We start from the raw sequence: 26,504 nt of genomic DNA, 5'->3' as shown, positions 1-26,504 counted from the left end.
CTGTTGTTGAGAGAGACAAGCTTTTGAGCCACACCAGTCACGAAGTCCTGAAGAAGAGTTCTGTATAGCTCGAAAGCTTGTGTCTCTCACCAACAGAAGTTGGTCCAATAAAAGCTATTACCCCACCCACCTTGTCTCTCTAATATCCTGGGACTGAAATGGCTATAACTACACTGCATGCATTCTTTTACAGAAACAGTCTCTGAACTCCACTGTGTGCAGCTGGGTTTTTGAGTCTGAGCTTCCAGATCCAGGTAACCAAAGGCGGGTGGGGTGGTCTATGCTTGACCTAGAGAAAAATAGGTGCAGGCCTGACACCTTAGGATGGTGTTTCTCAACCTTTTTGGGCTGATGACACCTTTGGACTTAAAAGAAAAATCGCGACCACACTCCCCCTCCCCTCCCACTAGATTTTTTTTTTAAACCTCTACCTTAACTCCGGGCTTCCACAACCCTCTGGGGCTTGGAGCTTCAGTTTAAGATCGTCATGACCCCCAGGTTGAGAAACACTGGTTAGGACATCTACCACTACTAGCGTCTGTGCCCAGCATTGGGGTAAGGCAGGAGCTGATCCCTGGTTTCTGGTTATGCAACGCACTGTCTTTGCTCAGCCAGTTTGGGGAACGCCCTGCTTGTCTCTGGAGTCTGGCCCACTGCACGGGATGGGGCTGCCCGGGGAGCGCCTTTACCCGACTCTCCTTAAGGGCTTGGCCAGAGCTGAAGCCAAACCACTTGTGGATCATGTGCAAAACCTAAGCGAGGATCGCAACCCGAGCCCCCTTCGGCAGCAGCCCCCTGCCGTTGGCCCGTCCCACCTCCCCCCAGTCGCCGGCGGCGCGACACGTGCATCCCCCGGGGCTGGGTGCCCCAGCAGCTGCCAGCTCCGCGGCTGGTGTCTCGCCGCTGATCCCGCCCCCCTGGAGAGTCAGCGCGGGGAAGGGCGGGGCTCGAGGAAGTGACTTCAGGCGGCCGCTACAGCGGCGGGGCGAGACGGGGGGTGGCGGGGAGTCCCGGCGGCAGAGCCGAGGAGTCGCTCGCAGCTCGGGGGCGGCAGCACCGGGCATGGCGGCGCGTTCCCTGCTGGGCGCAGGGCGGGCGGGGTGTGCGGGTCGCGCTGCCGCCGGGCTCTGCGGCTGCAGCGCCTCCAGAGCGGGTCCCCATTGCACGGTGGCTCCCCAGCAGCAGCAGCCGCCGCCCCCTGCGCCCACCCCGGACATGAAGAGCTACCTGTGGGCGCGCTACAGGGAGGCCAAGAAAGTGACCAAGGGTGAGTGCCGCGCAGAGCCTCCGGGACTGGGTCTTCCGCCAGCATCAGTGTCACGCTGGGGCCCGAGGGCACCTCCCGCCCTCTCGGGCACGTGGGCAGCAGCTGCCGCAGGGCACCGCTCGGCCACCCTCTCTGCTGCCCTGCCAGCGGGCCAGGCGGCTCTGCGGGATTCCCTTGCCAAAGTATGTCCCAGGCTCTGGGCTGAAGAGCGGCAGCCAGACCGGGGGAGGGGCATTAACCTGGGTCGTGCACCCCACCGCCATTCATGCCCTTGAGGAGCAGGGAGGACCTTGAGTCCTTATACAAAAGCTTTCCCCAAACTTCCACGTTCAGCAAGCTTCCTGGAGCTTGGTGCCAGCCTGGAAAGGGTGAAGGAAAGGACTGACGGCCTCCCGCTAGGATTTGGACTTGTGGTTGCAGGGAGCCTGGCAGCGGAGCCTTATCTCATAAAGCTAGCTGCTTCAGTAGTTGCTTTAAGGGTGCTAGTTGTGAAGTGGATGCTTCCCCAATAGGAAATAGAATGAGTCAGTTAAAGGCCAAAACATTTCACTCAAAACAAAATTTGTGCTTTATTTTTCCTCGAGGTACCTGCACTAGCTGGTATTATGTTTGCTATATAAGACAGAAGGAAAATAAAGTTTCTGCAAGATAGTGGGTTCAGGTGGCAAATTGAAGGTAAACTGAGTCCATGTTGAGCTTTTCTATCAAGTATACCTGTTAAAAATGCATTTTGTTTTTACCATTTGGCTTTTTGTGTGTTTTGTAGTTGCCAAATGGTGCCTTACACCATGGTGATTGTAACTAGTTGCAGATGGCTAAAATATGAATTTGCCTGGTGATGTGACTGAAGTCTGTTATGCGGTTCCTCAAATACAGTATTTTTAGTATGACTGTGATTTATGTGGTTGGCTTTGTCTTCAGGAAAACGACAGTAGCCTCCTTTCATAATCATCTTAAATTATGGGTGACTTTTCACTTTTATCTCATAAGAGATAAGAGACTACATTAAAACTGATAAGGGAGTCTGAAGACTGAACTATCAACAAATGTTGGAATCAGGATGGGCTCAGCACCTGTATTTTTTCAGACCACAAATACTGAAGTAACTGTGAACCATTCTAATTACATTTTCGAACTAGAAACTATTAACTTTAAATATTTAAAACTATTTTGAAAGAAAATGTTTTGCTATAGTGTAGCTCAGAGTTGATAAAACTTTTTACATCTTTGTTTTTAAATCTGTTTCACTGTAGCACTGAGGCAAAAGTAAATTCAACAAATAAGAAAAGCAAGGAGTTAATTTAATGCATGTGTATGTGGTCTTTCTGTTTGAGGCCCCTTCTGCAAAGGGGTCACGTTCCAAAAGTGGTAGAATGAAATGACCTTTTAGTTGGTTTTCTTTTGGCTACAAGTCCAATTAATTAATTACTATTTAACCCCAAGACTGCTGCAGAGGAATGTCTCCACTTCTGGTAAATAACTCTGAGGTATTGAAGCAAGGAAGCAAAAGTTGATAAGTAGGCTTGTGCAAAGTAACTTCAGGCAGTTTTCTGAGGATGAGGGAACAAGGGCTTCGTTGGGTCAGTGACTTAGAGCAGGGGTTTTCACAACAAATTTTTTGATGGCCCCAGAGTGCGGCCACCAACTCTTGCTCTGACAATTTCCCCTAAAATATGTAATTAGCCATTGGAAAAACAAGTAAATACACACATATACACATTCCAAGGCACCAACCCGTCTCTCTGTCCCTGCCTCCTACGGCCCTTCAGTGAGAGCCCGCCCCAGGGAAGGTGTATCTGGAACCCACTGGCTGCTTGTGGAGTCCCAGGCTCCCTGTGCCCTGACTGTGGGGGAGCTGCCCAGGAGAGCGCACCAGCAACTGAATGCTACAGTTACCTTCACTGACAAGAGCTGCCTTAGGCATTGTGCACACTGGTCCCATGTGTCTCCAGAGGCGCTGCCCAGAGCATCCAAGGAGGCTGCGCAGTGCAGGGCGCCGATCCCTGCTGGCGGCTCCTGTGCAAACATCAAGGCGGCACATCTGGCTGTCCTTGGTAACAAATATTCAGGAACAACAGCTGGGCACTGCAGGGAGTGGCCGCTGCTTTCCGCAAAGGGAGACTGAGGGTAAGGAGGGCTGTGACTCAAGCTATTTGAGGGGTGGCTGAACCTTTAAATTGTGCCCCCCCCAACAACATACTCAACTTGGGAGGGGGGCACCCCCATATGCGCCTCCAATCTCTGCCCATGCTTTGGAGGCTGTTGTGGCTGGAAATAAATCTGCTAGTGGCTGCATGTGGCCATGGTGGCCGCATTTGAGAAATGCTACCTTAGAGTATGTCTACACTGCAATAAAAAACTTGCGGCACAGCGTCTCAGAGCCCAGGTCAGCTGAGTCGGGCTTGCAGGGCTCAGGTTGCAGAGCTATAAAATTGCAGTGTATATGTTTGGGCCTGGGCTCTGACCCCTTATGAAGTCTCAGAGCCCGAGCCCCAGCCTGAGCCTGAACACCTACACTGCAATTTTATACTCCGCAAGCCTGAGACACCTGACCTGGGTTAGCCACGGCTGTACTGTGGGTTTTTTATTGCAATGGAGAGGTACCCTTAGCCTCTCTCTGCCTCAGTTTCCCATCTGTAAAATTGGGATAATACTGTTCCTCAGAACGCCTGTGTGAGGTAGGGAAATGCATTAAAGATTGTGAAGCTCTTTGAGATCTACTGATGATAAGCCCTATATAAAAACTATGTATTTTTATTATTTAACAGCCTGGCTAAGTTGCTAGCTGAGAATTTGAACGTCCAGTGACCTCAGTCATGCAGGTATATCATCATTATATAGAAGCATGCTCTCTGAGGCATCTTACAATTATAAAATGTTAGTAACAACTTTCAGTCACTACCATCTGATGGCTGTTTGGCCTGTGTGAAATTATTTAGGTGGGCTCAGTCTATTTCCCTCTGCCCATGTTATCATTGGGGGTGAGGGAGGTAGAGCATTACCAAAGTGCACATGTCTGCAGCTTCATTGGGTAAGTCAAGGACTGAATGGGGTCTGACAACTGAAGCAGAGTTTGTTGGTCAGCATCAGGGTTCAGGCATATTGAGAGAAAGATGTGGGGAAGCTTGCCCTCTGCTACCGAAGGCATAATCATTCTGGATAATACTTCAGACTCTTTCAGAAGTGCTAAAATCACACACTCAAATGTATCATTGCAGGCACTTTCGCCATATATGAGAGAGTTCAAAGGATAATACAGGGGTTTTTTGGGTGGAGAAACATAGAGATCATGCAAACATACATGCCGCATACTGTTCTGGATCTTTTCTTTCTGTTCTTTTGGCACTCCTTATCCATGTTGGTTGCAAATCCCACCTAGAAATATTTTTAGAGGCGTTGTCTTACAGTGCTGCTGAGGAGGCCTGGCCTACGTTAGGGGAATGAGGTCTGTAAATACTCAGATGGGAATATAGAGGCAGAGGACAAGTATTTTCAGGATCACTTGGGAATTGAGGTTGTTATAGGCTATTTGACATTTAGTTTTTATTTCACTGTTCAGTCAGGACTGATTAATCATCTTACGTTAAGTCATTTTGGCCTAAGTAGTACGTGCTTGGGGTATGTCAGCCAGACAATGTAGTTAATGTCTAAAACCTGTTTATAATAGCTTGGTTTACAGCTTTCAGGCAACCATGAAATACCTATAAAATGAACTCTGGGCAAAAACACTGACGAAAAACAGAAATAACTGTGCCATGTTGAATGCACTGTTGCTGAAAGAGAGAGAGAGAAAGAGGTCTTTTCACACTCTCGGGTTAGGAAATTGGGGGTTAATAGCACACTATCAATGTTTACTTCATTGTTGTTTGGGAAGAATAATTATCTGTTAAGTTACCTTTATCTGCCTGAGTTGGAATTAAATGGTGCAAGTGTTAGCTGTTACCACTCAAGAAAGAGATCTTGAAGTCATTGTGGATAGTTCTCTGAAAACATCCACTCAGTCAAAAAAGCAAACAAAATGTTGGGAATCATTAAGAAAGGGATAGGTAATAGGCAGAAAATATCATATTGCCTCTGTATAAATCCATGGTATACCCACATCTTGAATATTGCATGCAGATGTGGTCACCCCATCTCAAAAAAAGTTATATTGATATTGTTAAAGGTTCAGAAAAGGGCACCAAAAATGATTAGGTGTATGGAACGGCTTCCATATGAGGAGACTGGGACTTTGCAGCTTGGAAAAGAGACAACTAAGGGGAGGGGGTTATGGTAGAGTTTTATAAAATCATGACTGGTGTGGAGACAGTAAATAAGGAAATGAGTTATGAGAAGGAGTAAATAACAAGAACTAGGGGGGGCACCAAATGAAATTAATAGGCAGCAGGTTTAAAACAAACAAAAGGAAATATTTTTTTTCACACCGCACAGTCAACCTGTGGAACTCCTTGCCAGAGGATGTTGTGAAGGCCAAGACTATATAACAGGGTTCAAAAAAGAGCTAGATAAATTGATGGAGGATAGATCCATCAGTGGCTATTAGCCAGGATGGGCAGGGATGGTGTCCCTAGCCAGAAGCTGGGAATGGGCGACAGGGATGGATCACTTGATGATTACCTGTTCTGTTCATTCCCTCTGGGGCACCTGGCATTGGCCACTCCTGAAAGACGGGATACTGGGCTGGATGGACCTTTGGTCTGACCGAGTGTGGCTGTTCTAATGTTCTTATGTAAGTGTACTGTTAAAAGGGTAAATCTACATTCATTTCTGAAGCCTAATACGGATTTCAGACCATGGGCCATTTCTTGTGTTGCTTTATCTATCCTTCACTTGATTAATCCTGTGTGATTTTCTGCTGAATCTTTTGTGCTTCTACGCATACCTGCTGTGCTTGAAACCAAAATTAAAACAGTTACTGCACAGCAGATAAACTAAGTAATGGTTGGGAAAGAGGTGCAGACTAAAAGAAGAGGATACTGGCGGTAAAAGCAAAACAAAATGAAAACATATTTATAGAGGTGTCAAAAATGCATGTATTGTGTCTGAAAGAGGGATTTCTGTCAAGTATCCCAAAACTAATATTTTTCTTACTTCAAAAGTAGTAGCCAAAGTAAATGTGTGTGTATTTAATATTATGGGTAGTCAAACATCTTAATAAAATTATAGACAGCATTTTTCTTTGTTCCAGGTGGAGACTTAACATAAGAACGGCCATACTGGGTCAGACCACTGGTCCAGCTAGCTCAGTATCCTATCTTCTGACAGTGGCCAGTGCCAGATGCTTCAGAAGGAATGAACAGAACAGAGCAATTATCAAGTGATCCATCCCTTATTGTCCAGTCCCAGTTTCTGGCAGTCCGAGGCTTAGGGACACCCAGAGCATGGGATTGTGTCCCTGACCATTTTGGCTAATAGCCGTTGACGGACCTATCCTCCATGAACTTATCTAATTCTTTTTTGATCCCAGTTATACTTTTGGCCTCACAATATCCCCTGGCAACGAGTTCCACTGGTTCAAGTACATAAAAGGTTGTTACAAGGAGGAGGGAGAAAAATTATTCTCCTTAACTTCTGAGGATAGGACAAGAAGCAACAGGCTTAAATTGCAGGAAGGGCGGTTTTGCTTGGACATTTGGAAAAACTTCCTCTCAGAGTGGTTAAGCACTGGAATCAATTGCCTAGGGATGTTGTGGAATCTTCCTCATTGGAGACTTTTAAGAGCAGGCTAGACAAACACCTGTCAGGGGTGATCTAGATCAGTGGTCTCCAACCTTTTTATGGACCAGATCACTTTTTGAATTTAAGTGCAGCCCAGGATCTACCCTGTCTTCCCCGAGGCCCTGCCCTGTTCACTCCATTTCCCCCTCCCTCCGTTGCTTGCTCTCCTCCACCCTTGCTCACTTTCACCAGGCTGGGGCAGGAGGTTGGGGTGCAGGAGTGGGTGTGGGCTCTGGGCTGAGGCTGAGGGGTTCAGAATGTGGGAGGGGGCTCTGGGCTGAGCCTGGAGCAGGGGATTGGGGTGCAGGAGGGGGTGAGGGGCGCAAGCTCTGGGAGGGAGTTTGGGTGCAGGAGGGTGCTCCGGGCTGGGGCAGGAGGTTGGGGTGAGGGCTCGTGCTGGGTGGTGCTTACAGTGGGTGACTCCCAGTCGGTGGTGCAACAGGGCTAAGGCATGCTCCCTGCCTGCCCCAGCCCTGCACCGCTCCCAGAAGCAGCCCCCAGATCCCCGTGGCCCCTGGGGGAGGGGGGAGCAGGGGTCTCCATGCGCTACCCCTCCCTGCAGGCATTGCCCCTGCAGCTCCTATTGGCCACAGTTCCCTGTTCCCAGCTAATGGGAGCTGCGGGGGCGGCACCTGCAGGCAGGAGCAGTGCACAGAGACCTCCTTCCTTCCCCCACCCCCCCAGGGGCCGCAGGGACATGCCAATTCCAGGAGCAGTGCGGGACCAAGGCAGGCAGGGATCCTGCCTTAGTCCCGCTGCGCCACCGGACTTTTAACGGCCAGAGATCGTGATAGACTGTCAGTGGCTCCAGGATCGACTAGTCAATCAATATACACTGGTTGGTGACCCCAGTCCAGGGCCGGCTCCAGACCCCAGCGCGCCAAGCGCTTGCTTGGGGCGGCCTTTTGCCGGGAGGGCAGCAGGCGGCTCCGGTGGACCTTCTGCAGTCATGACTGCGGAGGGTCCGCTGGTCCCGCGGCTCGGGTAGACCTCCCGCAGGCATGGCTGCAAGAGGTTCCCCGGAGCCACGGGACCGGCGACCAGCAGCGCGCCCCCTGCAGCATGCCGCCGTGCTTGGGGCGGCCAAATTCCTAGAGCCGCCCCTGCCCCGGTCTAGATAATACTTAGTCCTACCATGAGTGCAGGGGACTGGACTAGATGACCTCTCGAGGTCCCTTCCAGTCCTATGATTGTGTTTTGTTTGAAGAGGTACTTATGTTTGTTTTAAACTTGCTGCCTATTAATTTCATTGGATTTTGTGTTACAGGAAGGGGTAAATAACACTTCCCTATTTACTGTCTCTTCACCATTCATGATTTAATAACTTCTATCATATCCCTCCTTATCCCCCATATTTACCTCTTTCTGTTGTGAAAACTGAACCGTTTATTTCTACCCTTTGTTTTCGTATTTTTTAACCAGTTACTGATACATGAGAGCACCTTCCCTGTTATCCCATAACTGCTTACTTTGCTTTAAGAGCCTTTGGTTTGGAACCTTGTCAAAGGCTTTCTGAAAGTCCAAGTACATTATATCAAATGAATCACCCTTGCCCACATGTTTATTGACTCCCTCAAGAATTCTAATAGATTGGTGAGACATGGTTTCCCTTTTCAAAAGCTGTTTTGACTCTTCTCCAATGTATCACGTTCATAAATTTGTCTGATAATTCTGTTCACTACTGTAGCTTCACTACTGTATGCTTGGTACTGAAGTTAAATTAACTGGCCTGGAAATGCCAGAATTACCTCTAGAACTTTTAAAAAATCAGCATTACATTAGCGATCCCCCAGTCATCGGGTGCAGAATCTGAGTTAAGCAATAGGTAACACACCACAGTTAAGTTCTGCAATTTCATATTTGAGTTCCTTCAGAACTCTTGGGTGAATACCATTTGGTCCTGATAAGTTAAATTTATTATTTTGTTCCAAAGCTTCTTCTACAGCAGGGGTCAGCAACCTTTCAGAAGTGCTGTGCCGAGTCTTCATTTATTCACTCTCATGTAAGGTTTCGCATGCCAGTAATACATTTTAACACTTTTAGAAGGTCCCTTTCTATAGGTCTATAACATATAACTAAACTATTGTTGTATGTAAAGTAAATAAGGTTTTAAAAATGTTTAAGAAGCTTCATTTAAAATTAAATTAAAATGCAGAGCCCCCCAGAGCGGTGGCCAGGACCCGGGCAGCATGAGTGCCACTGAAAATCAGCTTGTGTGCTGCCTTCGGCACGCGTGCCATAAGTTGCCTACCCCTGTTCTATAGATACCTCGATCTGGGCCAGTTCCTCAGATTTGTCACCTAAAAAGAATGGCTCAGGTGTGGGAATCTCCCTCATATCCTCTGTAGTGAAGACCAATGCAAAGAATTCATTGAGCTTCTTTGCAATGGTTTTGTCTTCCTTGAGTGCTCCTGTAGTGCCTTGATCGTCTAGTGGCCCTGCTGATTGTTTGGCAGGTTTCCTGCTTCCGATGTACTTAAATTTTTTTTGCTATTAGTTTGTATGTCTTTTGCTAGTTGCTCTTCAAATTCTTTGTTGGCCTGCATGATTATATTTGTACGTTTGATTTCCCAGAGTTTATGCTCCTTTCTGTTTTCCTGAGTGGGATTTTTACTTCCAGGTTTTAAAGGATGCCTTTATGCCTCTAACCACTTCTTTTATTCTGGTATTTAACCATGGGGGCATTTTTTTGGTTCTTAATTAAAAAAGAAAAATAAAATTGGGGGTATATGTTTGAGCTTCTGTTATGGTATTTTTAAATAGTTTCCATGCAGCTTGCAGGCATTTCACTCCTGTGACTGTTCCTTTTAATCTCCATTTAACTAGCTTTCTTATTTTTGTGTGGTTTCTCTGGGTACATCTACACTACGGGACTATTCCGAATTTGCATAAACCGGTTTTGTAAAACAGATTTTATAAAATCGAGTGCGCGCGGCCACACTAAACACATTAAATCGGTGGTGTGCGTCCATGGTCCGAGGCTAGCGTCGATTTCTGGAGCGTTGCACTGTGGGTAGCTATCCCGTAGCTATCCCATAGTTCCCGCAGCCTCCCCCGCCCCTTGGCATTTCCGGGTTGAGATCCCAGTGCCTGATGGGGCAAAAATCATTGTCGCGGGTGGTTCTGGGTACAGCCTCACCCCTCCCTCCCTCCCTGACAGCGGCAGACAACCGTTTCGCGCCTTTTTTGCTTTGCTTGGTGAACCGTGCAGACGCCATAGCACAGCAAGCATGGACCCTGCTCAGCTCCATACCGCAATCGTGGATGTTTTAAACACCTCGCACTCTCGTGCAGTATATGGTGAACCAGGACCTTGAACCGAGGCGAGTAAGAGGCGGATACGGCAGCGCGGCGATGACAGTGATGAGGACGTGGACACAGAATTCTCTCAAACCGCGGGCCCCTGCGCTTTGGAGATCCTGATGGTAATGGGGCAGATTCTATCCATTGAACGCCGATTTTGGGCCCAGGAAACAAGCACTGACTGGTGGGACCGCATTGTGTTGCAGGTGTGGGACGATTCCCAGTGGCTGCGAAACTTTCGCATGCGTAAGGGCACTTTCATGGAACTTTGTGACTTGCTTGCCCCTGCCCTGAAACGCCATAATACCAAGATGAGAGCAGCCCTCACAGTAGAAGCGAGTGGCGATAGCCCTGTGGAAGCTTGCAACGCCAGACAGCTACCGGTCAGTCGGGAATCAATTTGGAGTTGGAAAATCTACTGTGGGGGCTGCTGTGATGCAAGTAGCCAAAGCAATCACTAAGCTGCTGCTACAAAAGGTTGTGACTCTGGGAAACGTGCAGGCCATAGTGGATGGCTTTGCTGCAATGGGATTCCCTAACTGTGGGGGGGCGATAGATGGAACCCATATCCCTATCTTGGCACCGCAGCACCAGGGCACCCAGTACGTAAACCGGAAGGGTACTTTTCAATGGTGCTGCAAGCACTGGTGGATCAAGGACGTTTCACAAACATCCACGTGGGATGGCCAGGAGGGTTCATGGCGCCGCGTATTCAGAAGCACTACTCTGTTTAAACGGCTGCAGCAAGGGACTTACTTCCCAGACCAGAAAATAACAGTTGGGGATGTTGAAATGCCTGTCGTTATCCTGGGGGACCCAGCCTACCCCTTGATGCCATGGCTCATGAAGCCATACACAGGCAGCCTGGACAGTGGTCAGGATCTGTTCAATTACAGGCTGAGCAAGTGCAGAATGGTGGTGGAATGTGCATTTGGCCGTTTAAAGGCTCGCTGGCGCACATTACTGACTCGCTCAGACCTCAGCCAAACCAATGTCCCCTATGTTATTGCTGCTTGCTGTATTCTCCATAATCTCTGTGAGAGTAAGGAGGAGACCTTTATGGCGGGGTGGGAGGCTGAGGCAAATCACCTGGCCGCTGATTACGCGCAGCCAGACACCAGGGAGATTAGAAGAGCACACCAGGAAGCGGTGCGCATCAGAGAAGCTTTGAAAACGAGCTTCATCAATGGCCAGGGTACAGTGTGACTGCTGTGTTTGTTGATGAACACCCAACCCCCTTGATTGACTCAGTCCCTGTAAGCAACTCCCCCTCCCCCTTCGAGTACAGCTTACTTATGCAAATAAAGTCACTTATATTTAAAAAGCATGAATTCTTTATTGATTCATTATAAAAAGAGGGAGAGAAGTAAGGGTGTGCTTTGGGAGGAGGAAAGGAGGGATGGAGAAGGCCATTAAAAAAAAATTCAGAGTAACGGCATCCTTCTGGTTGGGCTGTCCACAGGGGTGGAGTGGGCGGGTGCACGGAGCCTCCCCCCACGCGTTCTTACACGTCTGGGTGAGGAGGCTAAGGAACATGGTGAGGGTTGAGGGTGGTTATACAGGGGCTGCAGCGGCACTCTGTGATCCTGCTGCCGTTCCTGAAGCTCCACAAGACGCCGGAGCATGTCAGTTTGATCACGCAGCAGCCCCAGAGTTGCATCCCGCCACCGCTGATCTTCCTGCCGCCACCGCTGATTTTCCTGCCGGTCTTCCTGTCGCCACCTCTCATCTCGGTTGTCCCTCCTGTCCTCACGTTCACTGGCCTCTTTCCTGTAATTTGAAACCACGTCCTTCCATTCATTCAGATGAGCTCTTTCATTGCGTGTAACTTCCATAATATCCGAGAACATCTCATCTCGCGTCTTCTTTTTCCTCCGCCTTATCTGTGCTAGCCTTTGGGATGGAGGAGGGATGGTTGAAAAATTTGCAGCTGCATGAGGGAGATAAATATTTAGAAAGATACATTTTACAGAACAATGGTTATACTGTTTCACAGTGAACATCACTATTCACCTAGCACATGTGATTTCCCTACAAGGTCGCATTTTTCATCTTAATAGTGACCGCTTGCAGCTCTGGGTTTACAGATCTCACAGACACATCAGGTCCAGGCATCAGAATTCAGCTTGCATGCGGCCATGGTAAGCCACTGTCTCAGTGATTTACCCCTCCCCAACGCATGGCTAATACCACGCTAGCTCCTGCTAATCAACAACCTTCCCCTCCCCACCCACCGGTGACCAAACAGAAAAGATCATCGGCATTTCACTCCTCCCCTCCCCCCGCTTCGCTACGTGCAGGAAAGTGTCTTTTTTAAGCTGCTGCATTCCATGAAACCAGTAGAAAAATGGCCACCCCCCTTACTTAAATTCCTGATTTTTAACCAGGTTATCCTGAACGATATCACTTTGCTGAGTATAACAGAACAAGATAAAGAGCGGATGCTTCTTGAATGCCAGCAGTCCCCGGGACCATACGCTGCGATGCTTTGCCACGCAATGATACCTGATTACTTGCTACATGCATGGCATGGTAAAGTGTCCTACCATGGTGGGCAGAACAAGGATGCCTTGCCCAGAAACCTTCTGCAAAGGCTTCTGGAGTACTTACAGGAGCGCTTCATCGAGATGTCCCTGGAGGATTTCCTCTCAATCCCCGGACATGTTAACAAACTTTTCTAAGTAACTATACTGTCTGCGAATGCATCCCAAGTCCTCTGGGCAAATCAATCATTAAAAAAGGCTTGCTTAAAAAACACTGTTTGCTATTTGCAAAGGTACACTCACCAGAGCTCCCTTCCAGGGCGTCATTCTCTGGAATAGTTGCTTGTGAGGGCTGGGAGCAGGGTAATTCCGTCAGGGTGATGATAAGCTCCTGGCTGCTGGGGTTCACGGAGTGCTGTGTGCTCTCTGCGAGGTCTTCCTCTTCTTCTTCCTCTTCATCTTCCCCGTCTGCATAATCCTCAGACATGGCAGAGATTACAACCCCCACCTCGGAATCCACGGTCAGGGGTGGGGTACTTGTGGCGCAGCCCCCTAAAATTGCGTGCAGCTCAGCATAGAAGCGGCATGTTTTTCGACCTGCCCCAGACCTTCCGTTTGCTTCTTTGGTTTTCTGGTAGGCTTGTCTGAGCTCCTTAACTTTCACTCTGCACTGCACGGAGTCCCTGCTGTGGCCTTTATCCGTCATCGCCTTAGAAATTCTTTCAAATACTTTTTCATTTCGTCTTTTGGAACGCAGTTCTGTTAGCACTGAATCATCTCCCCATATAGCGATCAGATCCATTACCTCCCGAGCGGTCCATGCTGGGGCTCTTTTTCGATTCTCAGGAGACAGCATTGTTAACTGTGCTGATGAGCTGTGCGTGGTCACCTGTGATGATGAGCTCTCCACACTGTCGAAGCAGGAAATGAATTTCAAAAGTTCGCGGGGCTTTTCCTGTCTACCTGGCCAGTGCATCCGAGTTGAGAATGCTGTCCAGAGCGGTCAGTGGTGCACTGTGGGATAGCTCCCGGAGGCCAATACCGTCGATTGCGGCCACACTAACCCTATTCCGATATGTTAATACCGATATTAGCGCTACTCCTCTCGTCGGGCAGGAGTACAGAAACCGATTTAAAGAGCCATTAAAATCGATATAAGGTGCCTCCTAGTGTGGACGGTTGTGGCGTTAAATCGGTTTTACGCTCCTAAAACCGATTTAAACGCCTAGTGTAGACCAGGCCTCTCTCTCTCTCTCTTTTTTTTTTTTTTTTTTTTTTTAAGTTAAATGCTACTATGGTAGGTTTCTTTGGTATTTTTCTCACTGTAAGTATGTTAAATTTAATTACATTATGGTCGCTATTGCCAAGTGGTTCTGTTATTTTCACCTCTTGGACCAGATCCTGTGTTCCCATGAGGACTAAATCAAGACTGGCCTCTCCCCTTGTGGGTTCCAGGAGTAGCTGCTTCGAGAAGCAGTCATTAATGGTGTCTAGAAATGTTATTATTGCATCCCATCCTAAGGTGACATATACCCAGTCAATATGGAAATAGTTGAAATCCCGTGTTGTTCCTGGGTTTTCTGTTTTTGTAGCCTCTCTGGTTTCCCTGAGTGATTTCGCAATCACTGTCACTATCTGGTCAGGTGATTAGTGGTATATTCCTACTGTTATACTTTTATTATTGTAGCATGGAATTTTTATCTGTAGAGATTCTATGGTACAGTTCAAGTCATTTAAGACTCTTGTCTCGCTGCCTTCTTTCACAAATATTGCCACTCCCCCACCAGAGTGACTTGCTGTGTCATTCCTGTATATTTTGTATCGGGTATTACTGTGTCCTATTGATTATCATTGTTCCACCATATTAAAGTCTACATATTAAAGTGAAATGGCTTAATAGCGTCCATCAACACTTACTTATATTTGTGGAATCATAGAAATACAGGGCTGGAAGAGACCTCGAGAAGTCATCAAGTCCAGCCCCTTGTGTTGAGGCAGGACCAAATAAACCTAGACCATCCCTGAGAGGCATTTGCCTAACCTGTTCTTAGAAACCTCCAATCATAGGGATTCCACAACCTCCATTGGAAGCCTATTCCAGTGCTTAACTTTTGTAGTTAGAAAGGTTTTTTTCTCCCTAATATCTAATCTAAATTTCACTTACTGCAGATTAAGTCCATTGCTTCTTGTCCTACCATCAGTGGACATGGAGAACAATTGATCACCATCCTCATTATAACAGCCCTTAACACATTTGAAGACTGTTATCAGGTCACCGCTCAGTTGTCTTTTCTCAAGACTAAATGTGCCCAGGGTTTTTTAACTTTTCCTCATAGGTCAGTTAATCTAAACCTTTTGTAATTTTTTTTGTTCCTCTCCCCTGGACTCTCTCTAGTGTGTCCACATCTTTCCTTAAATGTGGCAGTCAAAACTGGAGATGGTGATCCAGCTGAGGCCTTGCCAATGCTGAGTAGAGCAGGATAATTACCTCCCTTGTTTTACATATGACACTCTTATTAATACACCCCAGAACGTTATTCGCTTTTTTTGCACAACTGTGTCATATTGTAAAAGCAGCAAAGAATCCTGTGGCACCTTATAGACTAACTGACGTTTTGCAGCATGAGCTTTTGTGGGTGAATACCCACTTCTTCGGATGCAAGCTTGCATCCGAAGAAGTGGATATTCACCCACAAAAGCTCACGCTGCAAAACGTCAGTTAGTCTATAAGGTTCCTGAGCTAGAGTTACTATGGTGCGGTGTGCACTGAGGTACAACCGTATCTGCTCTAACCCCGCAGACAGAGACCAACACCTTGAAAATCTCCACCAAGCATTCTCAAGACTACAGTACCCACACGAGGAAATAAGGAAACAGATCAACAGAGCCAGATGTGTACCCAGAAGCCTCCTACTGCAAGACAAACCCAAGAAAGAAACCAACAGGACTCCACTGGCCATCACATACAGTCCCCAGCTCAAACCCCTCCAATGCATCATCAGGGATCTACAACCCATCCTGGACAATGATCCCACACTTTCACAGGCCTTGGGTGGCAGGCCAGTCCTCGCCCACAGACAACCTGCCAACCTGAAGCATATTCTCACCAGTAACTGCACACCGCACCATAGTAACTCTAGCTCAGGAACCAACCCTTGCAACAAACCTCGATGCCAACTCTGCCCACATATCTACACCAGCAACACCATCACAGGACCTAACCAGATCAGCCACACCATCACCGGTTCATTCACCTGCACGTCCACCAATGTAATATATGCCATCATATGCCAGCAATGCCCCTCTGCTATGTACATCGGCCAAACTGGACAGTCTCTAAGGAAAAGGATAAATGGACACAAATCAGACATTAGGAATGGCAATATACAAAAACCTGTAGGAGAACACTTCAACCTCCCTGGCCACACAATAGCAGATTTTAAGGTGGCCATCCTACAGCAAAAAAACTTTAGGACCAGACTTCAAAGAGAAACTGCTGAGCTCCAGTTCATCTGCAAATTTAACACCATCAGCTCAGGACTAAACAAAGACTGTGAATGGCTTGCCAATTACAGAACCAGTTTCTCCTCCCTTGGTTTTCACACCTCAGCTGCTGGAACAGGGCCTCATCCTCCCTGATTGATCTAACCTCGTTATCTCTAGCTTGCTTCTTGCTTGCTTATATATACACCTGCCCCTGGAAATTTCCACTGCTTGCATCCGAAGAAGTGGGTATTCACCCACGAAAGCTCATGCTGCAAAACGTCTGTTAGTCTATAAGGTGCCACAGGATTCTTTGTTGCTTCTACAGAACCAGACTAACACGGCTACCCCTCTGATACTTTCAATCAGTTGTGCACCCACTGGATAGTAATTTGATCTATACTGCATTTCCCTAGTTTGCTTTTGAGAATGTCAGGTGGGACTTGTCAAAAGCCTTACTAAAATCAAGTTGTATCACATCTACAGCTTGCCCCCTATCTACTGGACCAGTAACCCGGTCATTACAAATATATAATGATAAATGTCAAATTTAAAATATAATATGCATGGGGTTTGATTTTATGCTTTGTATAAGGCTGGAATACTAACTCCATTTTTTTTTTTATTTTCTTCAGACTTGGTTCCTTCAATTATGAGTAATTTGCTGAATCCAGATGCTATTTTTACCAACAATGAAATGAGTCTATCAGACATTGAAATCTATGGCTTTGATTATGACTACACATTGGTCTTTTATTCCCAAGATCTGCACACTTTGATCTATAATGCTGCCCGAGATCTTCTCATTAATGAGCATCGGGTAAGATGAATGAAATTACAGTATGCATCTTTATTTGTATGAATGCTATGAGCAACTTCTAGTTGAGAGAAGCTTTGTACATCTCATAATGGCTTGGTCCCCAGTTGGCTGTCTTTTGGTACATCTTGTGCAGCAGCTGCTTACAAAGTTCCTTGTTCAGTCTCAGCTGCAGTAATGTGCAGAATGGAGACAGTCCAGGAACTGGAAAGAAGACTCCGTTCTTGTATCTGTCAGTCAGTTAGCAGAGACATCTTGTAGGTATGAGGATACTTAAGTTGCCTGTATTTTAAGCAGAATTCACTTACTGCACTGTTATGAATGCAATTATTATTATTGTCCATTTGGAATATTTTACATATCCTAACCTGGACTGAATGGACATTGTAGCATTGGGCATTTCCATTCCCATATTTCAGTCCAAAGGTTAACAGCTATACATAAATGTCTATAAATATCTCTGGATTAACAAACAAAGTTAAAACTTCATAGGTACCATAAACACACACAACTTAGGGCCTCTAAAATTCTGCAACATTTTGGTTGAAACTTCTGCAGCATAAGTTAGCAAATTGTATTCGGTGTCGTTTTTGTAATAGAAACTGACACATTGCAATAGCAGTGGGGTTGCATGCTTGTAGTAGTAGCTTGAAATTGGAAACTAGTCCCCTATGGGTACCAGTAATCACTTACAATATGATTAACAGAAGTTTTGCAGCATGAGCTTTCGTGGGTGAATACCCACTTCTTCGGATGCAAGCAGTGGCACTTGCATCCGAAGAAGTGGGTATTCACCCACGAAAGCTCATGCTGCAAAACTTCTGTTAGTCTATAAGGTGCCACAGGATTCTTTGCTGCTTCTACAGAACCAGACTAACACGGCTACCCCTCTGATACTTTACAATATGATGTAATGCTTCAGGCCACCTGTTGGGAGATATAGTTTCCCATAGGAATATATTTTTTCAACCCAAGGGAAAACAACTCTCTCTAACTCCAGTCTCTCTCTAGCTGCATTTTTATTGACCGTTATGTACTATAGCAGGGGTAGGCAACCTATGGCGTGCGTGCCGAAGGTGGCACCTGAACTGATTTTATATCAATAGTTTAGTTATATATTATAGACTTATAGAAAGAGACCTTCTAAAAACGTTAAAATGTATGACTGGCATGCGAAACCTTAAATTAGAGTGAATAAATGAAGACTCGGCACACCACGTCTGAAAGGTTGCCGACCCCTGTACTATAGCATCAGAATTACCCTGCAGGTGAAGCTTTTAGGTGACAGAGGCCATATCATCGTATCTCAGTCAATTTAAAAGATGGCTAATTTTTGTCACTAAAATGTAATCTGGCTAGTATAAATAAAAATTGAAAACCCTGATGTAGGCAGCATGGAATCTGGAAATATATTTAAAAGTAAACATCAAATGAATAGATATTAACCCTGGAATAATCAACTTTACTAAAGTTTTGATTAATATATATATTAATCAGATCAAATCCAATCTAAATTAATGGTCCAGATAAGATTTCACAAGGGGTGAAGCCTTGGAATCAGGCCACTTATCTGACTGTCTTTAGCTCTAATGCTTCAAGTCAAACTTTTGTTTTTGATGTGTTGGCCTCTTGCTGCATAATGAACTGTGTGAACCTTTCATGCTAAGGGCAATAAGAAAGCCCAAGTTCTTAATTTTAGAAAGGTTTTGAAAATTTGGGCCAAAGCTTTTGAGCACAGGTGTCTAAAGGTATTTGTTTTTCTTTAGTCCAATTTTCAGAGGTGATGAATACTTAGAAATGTCACAGAAGCTAGTGGGTGCTGCATGTGCTCATCCTCTGTGCAAATTGGGCCACTTTTCCTTAGATGCCTAACTTTAGTCGCTCACATTTGAAGATTTGAGTTATAGATTTTTTTCCCCCCCCAGGTGTTCTTCCCATTCTTGTATGTGAGTTGTAGATACTTTCACGTGTGCATCACCAGCACGTTGAAGGGCATACTTCAGTGAATGCTAAAAGTGACACATGGGAAGTTAAGCTTTTTAGAATTGGAAAAAGAAATTTCTTGGGGTGTGTAAATAGTTTAAATTAACCCTCACTTTTTATTCTTAGTATCCCGCAGAAATAAGGAAGTATGATTATGATCCCAATTTTGCAATAAGAGGACTTCATTATGATGTACATCGGGTAGGTATAAATGATGTGGTGAGTTACGTGGTGCTGAATACATAGATTATGAAAATAAATATTGCATTTTATAAATGTCATCAAAGGTTTTACCTTGTGCTGACATGTAGGCCCTTTGTTCTTTTTTTCCCTTATGTTTGTGACAGCTTGAATTGTTTTAAAGAGCGGTTTCCTCAAGGCTTTTATGACAAATCAGGTTGGAAGAGAATAAACACAAATATGCTAGTATTGTTAGGGAAAGTTATTTCTTCATGATTGTAATCCCATGTCATCTGAATAATACAGTTTCTAGTAGTTTTTACAAGCTCTGAATGAAATCCTTTGACAAAATTCTCTGCTGCCCTTTACAAAGAATTTCTAATTGAAATTCATCCATATCTGAGCAAGAAAGTCTTACTCCTTGTGACCGATAAAATGGTTATAGCTTTTATAACTGTATATAAGACTGCTTTTATGGAATGTAAATTGTCTGAAATTTTTGTTTTTGTTCAAGGCATTATTGATGAAGATTGATGCTTTTCACTATATTCAATTGGGAACAGTATACAGGTAGGTAGAATTATTGCTTAGTTGATATAAAACACACTCCTGTTTTCTGAATCCACTGGATGCTCCTCTGCAAGCACATTGAAGAGTCAGGCCAGTAGCAATGTAGTACAGTGTATATTGTATAGTCTTCTACTGGAAGGCAGGGACACAGGTGTGCTCTTTACTGGCTGAACTAGAAGAAGGGATTCTCTATGGAGAGCTGGCTGGTGATATGGTGCTGACTCAGCACCTTGTCCCCAACTTTCAGCTTTTATTAAAAAAACAGCTACAAATACACTCAATGCTTCTCCAGTGTTAGCTTTCTGTGTGAGTTGTTGCCGCAGGGACACTGGAATCTCAAATGAAGAGGGAGAGATGCTCCTTGAGACTTCCTCTATTATGATATGGGTATTCCAATTAAAACAGTTAACGTTCTGTACCTACAGTAGCAGAGGGGAAAATACATTGTATTTGGAATGTGTACCATCGAATGTTCCCTTTAAGAAAAATCTATAGATGTTAAGTCATATCCCAGCTTCAGAACTCCTCTCTGTGTATATTTGTGCCAGTTAACAATATACTTGGTAGGTAGATTATTATAGTACTCTTACTAGATAATCTGTTCCAGAGGCTGCCAGGGGAAGACCGGGGTGGATCATTCAAACTGCCCTGTCCTGAACATTCCCCCTGAAACTCCATTACTGGCCTCTGTTGGAGAAGGCTGCTGGGCTAGATGGACTGTTGGTTTGACTCAGTATGGCAGTTCTTACGTTCTGTTATGGTGGAGTCTCTCGTATATATGAGAAAATAGAAGATGGTGTGTGTGATTAAAAGATTTTAATGCAGCCATCATGTTGATACTGTGTTATAAATTACCAGAGTACCACTAAACCTTTTAACCACCTCTTCATGTGTTCTGATATGCAACACATCAAGTCCTCAGAGTCTATCTTGGGGTGCCTTCTATAACTGCAGCTTCCCACTTGGAAGCTGGGAAACTCCTCTCTACAAAGGTATATAAATAAAAATCAGAACCTTTAGTTCAAAAAATAAAGACCTTTTATACAATGAACTTAAGCCCGGGTTTTCAGGCTCCCAAATCTATTCCAGCAATATAGTGGGATAACATCAGATCTTAGTCGTAACACTTCTGTGTACAGAAAAAATGCACATGCCCAGGATCCTGCTTATTCTTAGTCCTGGGCTGCTGTACTTCTAGGGAGAGAAGGAGGAGATGTGTTTGACAGGTTGATTTTATTTTGTTTTATATTTTTTAAAAGGCAGCTGTATGAAGCTTTCCATAGGTTTGGAATATTGGCGTAAATGCTGGCTGGATTAAGGGATAGGTGAAGTGGTTAAAGGTGCATGTAACGCGTCGGACTCACCCCTGCAGCACCTCCTGCTGGTGACTCCGGGGGAATTAGGTCCATTTCCAGCACGGAGCGCCCTCTGCAGGCCCATGATCCGCCTGTTCCCTGGCCCCGAGTCCCTCCCTGGACCCTGGTGCCCTTTTACATGGGGTGCTGCCCCCTGGCAGTAACCCCTTTCTCTCAGGGTCTCCCCTCTCAGGGAACCCCCACCCTCTATCCCCACCTTGCCTCAGTGTATGGCCACTGCCAGTCATTGTCTAGCCCCACATCCTGGGGCAGACTGCAGTATCAGTCTATTCATCACTGGCAAGGAGGGTTTGGACCTGCTGCTTTGGCCTACCCCTGGGCTGCCTCTGCAACCCCCAGCACCTGTTAGCCCTCTGCTAGGCGGCAGCCTGGGGCTTTCCAGGCTGGAGCTCCCCAGCTCCTCTGTCTTTCCCCAGCCCTGCTCCACTCAAGTACCCGGTCTAGCTCCCTGCAGCCAGGCCCGTCTCCCTCTGAATGCAGAGAGAGACTGTCTTGGCTTCTGGCTTCCCTGGCCTTCTTATAAGGCCCTGTGGCTCAGTTTGGGGTGTGGCCCCAGCTGCAGCCACTTCCCCAATCAGCCCAGCCTAAAGCCCCTTCCCAGGGCTGTTTTAAAGCCCCAAAAGGGCAGGAGCGGGTAACCACCCCGCTACAGTGCATCATGATTTTATTTATCACATAGCTGTGCAGGATATTGCCTTCTCACACGCAGTTTGCGTAGTTATATAAATTAGTAGGTGTACTCAGAGTTAGGCATGCCCTTGTCTGCATGAGGATTTCCTGCAGTCCTTACACTGGTGCCAGTCCACCTATGCTTACTGTAACTGTACTATAGTACACCAGCAGGAGTGTAGGCCAGCCATGGTGTTCTGTCTGTCATGCCATGTAGCCTTACTCTGAACAGGGTAAAAAAAACCCCATATGTATGCAGCTGACCTGCCAACTACAGCGATAAAATGGCTCCCTTGGCAAAGCTGATGTTAAACTTTTCTTCCACACTCATAGTTGAGCACACTCCTCCATGCTGTCTCAAAAATGGTATAAATAGTACCTCTGAACATGCACTTAATAAATATCTACTGTCTACAGTAAGCTTGTTATTAAATAAGTATATCATGATTCACAAAAGGTCTGTTTTGCGATACTCCAATGATATTTGGCAGACTCATCTGGAAGTTAGAACATGAATCATGAATTCTGTTCTTGGCTCTGTTACTGATGTATTACACCTTAGGCAAATAATGTAACTTCTTTGTTTCTGTTTGATCAGCCGTACTGTAAAATGGATGACGATAAAGAATAATTCACATTTCTTATAGTACTTTCTATCTGGAATACTCTTAGAATCTCAAGTTGCTTTTTAAAAACTAATGTTTATGCCTCACGACACCTCTAAAGTAGATAAGATCAGGAATCTGAGGTGCAGAATTCACCTGATTTACATCAGGTACTACAAGAAATCTGTGGCAGAGCCAGAAATCCAGATGTCCTGATTTTATTCCCATTTTTTAACCACAAGACTATCTTTTCTCACGACTTCTTCCTATGGGGTGGGGGTGTGTGTTATCAGTTTACTAATATGTCTGAAGTACTCTGAGATACTCAGTAAAAGGTGTTCAATACTGTAAGTGGTAGTGGTGGGGAAATAGCTATATAATGGCTGGTACAAATATGTTGGGGACAAATATAGGCCTCCTTTTCCCCTCTGTATTATGATTTTGTATCTAACATGTTTGTCACAATTCCTTAATTATAATTTCAACTCAATGAGACTTAACTGTATTAGGGTTTAAAAAAAAATCTGGTTATTACTTCAGTTAAGAAGGTTGCATTTTTTGGCCTCTGTCCTTCAAGGTCACACTGCAGAATAATCTGGTTAAACACTATTGCATCATCTGTGCCTCGTGAAACAAAAGCAGAGAGGGAATTGCATTTTGTTGAGAAACTAGAAGCCGTAACTGCACTTTTCAAGCCCTGGAGGCAAATTTTTAATGGAGACTAATTAATTCACTTTTTTGAAGAAATAAAAAGAACTTTAAAAGCTGGAATGAGTTTCATGTGTGCCAGTTTGTTGAAATGCTACTTGTTTTGGAAGTTAGCAAGATGGTCTTTCTTAAATTGCAGACCAAGGTGTTTCTTATGGGACACCATCGGATAGTATTGGTATTTTAAGAAGTTCAGGAACTGAGTTTGTATATGTAGGCAGTCTGTCATACAATAATTACCTGAAATTTCTGGTTGGACTTTTAAACCGAAACTAATATTGTTATTGCCAGAGGCCTCAGTGTTGTCCCAGATGAAGAAGTCATTGCAATGTATGATGGTTCCCATGTCCCCTTGGAACAAATGAGTGACTTTTATGGAAAGGTAAAAACACAAACTACTTCTGTTTAAAACTTACTAACTGAAACCCCATATGTGCCACTGACTTGTTTTATATTTTCAAAATGTTCCTGCTAATATTTGTTACATTTGTGTTTTGGGGCCCCATTGTACTAGGGGCTGTACAAATACATAGTAAGAGACAGTCCCTGCCTTGAAGAGTTCACAATTGAAATAGACTAGACAAAGAGGGGGAGAAAAGTTTATCGCCCTCGTTTTACAGATGGGGGACTAGAGGCCTAGAAAGATTAAGTCACTTGTCAGGTGTTTCACAGGAAATCTGTGGCAGTGCTGTTAAAAAACAAAACAAAACAAAAACCCAGATCTTCTGAGTCCTCATCCAGTACTTTAACTACAAGACCATCCTTCTTCCTGGTTGGCACGAAGGTTTAGCTCATTATGCAGCAGTCAGATGCACCGACTTGTTTGCTAGGTGGGAGGGGGCCACCAAAAAGACGTTGCCAAGAGGAAGCTTTCAGTTAGAATTTTACTTTGTGAGGAGGCTGGTGCTCTCTATGGTTGGTCTATCACCTTCCTGTTTGGCCTAAGCCACTGTACCTTCCTTCAGCCAAGAAGGGATGTGTTTGGCTCTTTTGGGGGCCCATGAGTGTTGCCCCTAAATCAACCAGAAAGCTCTCTAGAGCAGTGCGAGGTACGTCTCCCCCAACTCCCTGGTGCTGAGTATTGTTCTCAGCCCAAAGAATTTAAAAACTAGACTCTCTCTCTGGCGTGGCAGTATAGAGGCAGGTCCTGAATGTTTTGTTTTACGTCCTTCATAGCATTGTAGTCTCAAAGGAGCTGTTCATTCTTCTGGGCTTAGCCTGTATGCAACCCCAAGCAAAACATACCCATTTGCTCTCCGTGCGTGGCCCTTTTGGGAGCGGTTGGGTTTGTTATTTACTTCTCTATATTTTCTCAAGTGTTGGGAAATTTAAAATTGTGTTTAGCTTTTATGTCCTATAAGAATTTATGTTCCTAGTTTTGTGGCTACAAAACCTTATTGCTTTTTGCCATTTCTCTTCAATAAGCACTTGACGAAAGCAAAATATTTGTGAGTCTTAGGGCTGGTCTGCACTGAAAACTTACATCGGCAAAGCTACCTCTCTCAGGGGTGTGAATAATCCATGCCCCTCAAAAGACATAGCTAAGCCAGCTCAACCACTGGTGTAGACATTGCTAGGCTGCTGGAAGAATTCTTTCATTCATCTTGCTACTGCCTCTTGGGGAGGTGGATTAACTACAGTGATGGGAAAATACGCTATGGCACTCCAGGTGCAGTACTACAGCTGTGCTGCTGTAGTGTTTTAAGTGTAGACATAGCCTAAGCCTGTATTACAGGTTCCTTAGTCATCTTTAGCTTATGCAATACATAGACGAAGCAGACCTGCAAAATTCTAGACAAAGGGTTCTGGGAGATTTCACATGATATCACTATTTAAATAAACAAATAGCTTGTAAAAATGTGGTGGTAGTCCTAGATAGAATTACTGGACCTTAAATTAAAAGCAGAATGCTTCTAACTTTATCATATTGGTATGTGGGTTTTCCCTTTTATTAGTGCAAACAGAATTCTGCAGCAGTAAAATGCCAATAGTAAAAAATAAAAAAGTTTTTTGGCAATGAATCTGAAATATTAGATTTATAGGCTTTAGTTTTGGTAAATATTTCTGACACGCATGTCCTTATTTGCAGAGTTCACATGGACACACAATGAAGCAGTTCATGGATATATTTTCATTACCAGAGATGACTCTCCTCTCTTGTGTGAATGAATATTTTCTGAAAAACAACATAGATTATGAACCTGTTCATTTGTACAAAGATGTCAAGGTATTAACTTTATCAGAGATTCATGGGCACTTACATAATTATGCTGTTCTTTTATGACAACTCAAAGAAGTTTCAACCCTCTTTGGTTCTGTTTTACAGAACTAGTTTAAAAAATCTCAGCTTGTTATGGAGCTCCAGTTTCTTACAGAACAGTGCATTGCAATAAGAACCACAAAAACCTATGAAAAAGATGGTAGACCTTGAAAATCCTTAGCTTAATCTTTTCAAAACCTTTTATTAAAATTCTAGTATATTTTTTGGTGTGTGGGGGTGGGTTTGTGTATGTCTGTAGATCTGGGTTGAGAGGAGAATGGGAAAGGGTGCAGAAATAAGACTCACTTCCATGTGATCCAGCCAAGTATTTTTCACCATGTGAAGCTATGCTATTAGATATTCCCTACCAGCAAGGAACAGAAGGGCCATTAGGAACTCCATATAAAGTGTCCGTGTATGTTGCCTCCATTTTTTTGGGTGGGTGTCCTCAGGCAGCAAAAAGTTCATAGAATCATAGAATCATAGAATTCAAGATCAGAAGGGACCATTATGATCATCTAGTCTGACCTCTGCAAGATGCAGATTTCCTGACTGAGTATTTATCCCTCTGATATATTTAAAGAGTGTAATCATATCTCCCTCATCCCGGATCATTCTAGTGGCCCTTCTTTGTACCTGTTCTAGTTTGAATTCATCTTTTTTAAACATGTGCCATTCCAAGATTATTTTTGAAATCATACACCCTAGTCTCAGATGCACTATTGATTATCCTCCCATTTATTTAGGTTGTCCCCTACAACAATGTCCTCAAAAGGTAATCAAATCTAAAATGGCATATTATTATTACTAGCATTTGTTTTTAAAGTCCCCATGATCAAGCAGTTCCTATTAGTGTTTACCTCCTTAAAAACATTAAAGAGCTCTCTATCCATCTCTAAGCTAGATCCCGGCGGTCTATAGCACACCCCAATCACTATCCTGGATGAGGCTCTGGTAGTTTCTGGTAGCAACTCAACTCTCTTGACTCCTAGTGAGGTATCTGAAAACTGATGTAATGTAGGACCAGAAAAAAGTCCTGGGCCTCTCCTGTCTGGAACAGCTTGATGGTGATTTGGCCATCT

At 44.9% G+C, this 26,504-nt stretch overlaps 1 protein-coding gene across 1 annotated transcript in view; it reads left to right on the top strand.

Moving 5' to 3' along the window:
* Positions 1-1,007: 1,007 nt before the first annotated feature.
* Positions 1,008-26,504, top strand: part of NT5DC3 (5'-nucleotidase domain containing 3) — a 34,551-nt gene continuing 9,054 nt past the window's right edge. The window contains exons 1-6 of the mRNA XM_039484206.1: positions 1,008-1,267; positions 16,890-17,074; positions 19,181-19,255; positions 19,749-19,804; positions 23,454-23,544; positions 25,252-25,389. Coding sequence (XP_039340140.1) covers positions 1,063-1,267; positions 16,890-17,074; positions 19,181-19,255; positions 19,749-19,804; positions 23,454-23,544; positions 25,252-25,389 — 750 coding nt within the window. The 5' untranslated portion in view covers positions 1,008-1,062. The remainder of the gene's footprint in view (positions 1,268-16,889; positions 17,075-19,180; positions 19,256-19,748; positions 19,805-23,453; positions 23,545-25,251; positions 25,390-26,504) is intronic.

The sequence above is a fragment of the Mauremys reevesii genome, linkage group 1, assembly GCF_016161935.1.
Source record: "Mauremys reevesii isolate NIE-2019 linkage group 1, ASM1616193v1, whole genome shotgun sequence".
Taxonomy (NCBI): domain Eukaryota; kingdom Metazoa; phylum Chordata; order Testudines; family Geoemydidae; genus Mauremys; species Mauremys reevesii.
The sequence above is the reverse complement of the archived record's forward strand: the minus strand, read 5'-3'. Positions and strand labels throughout refer to the sequence as shown.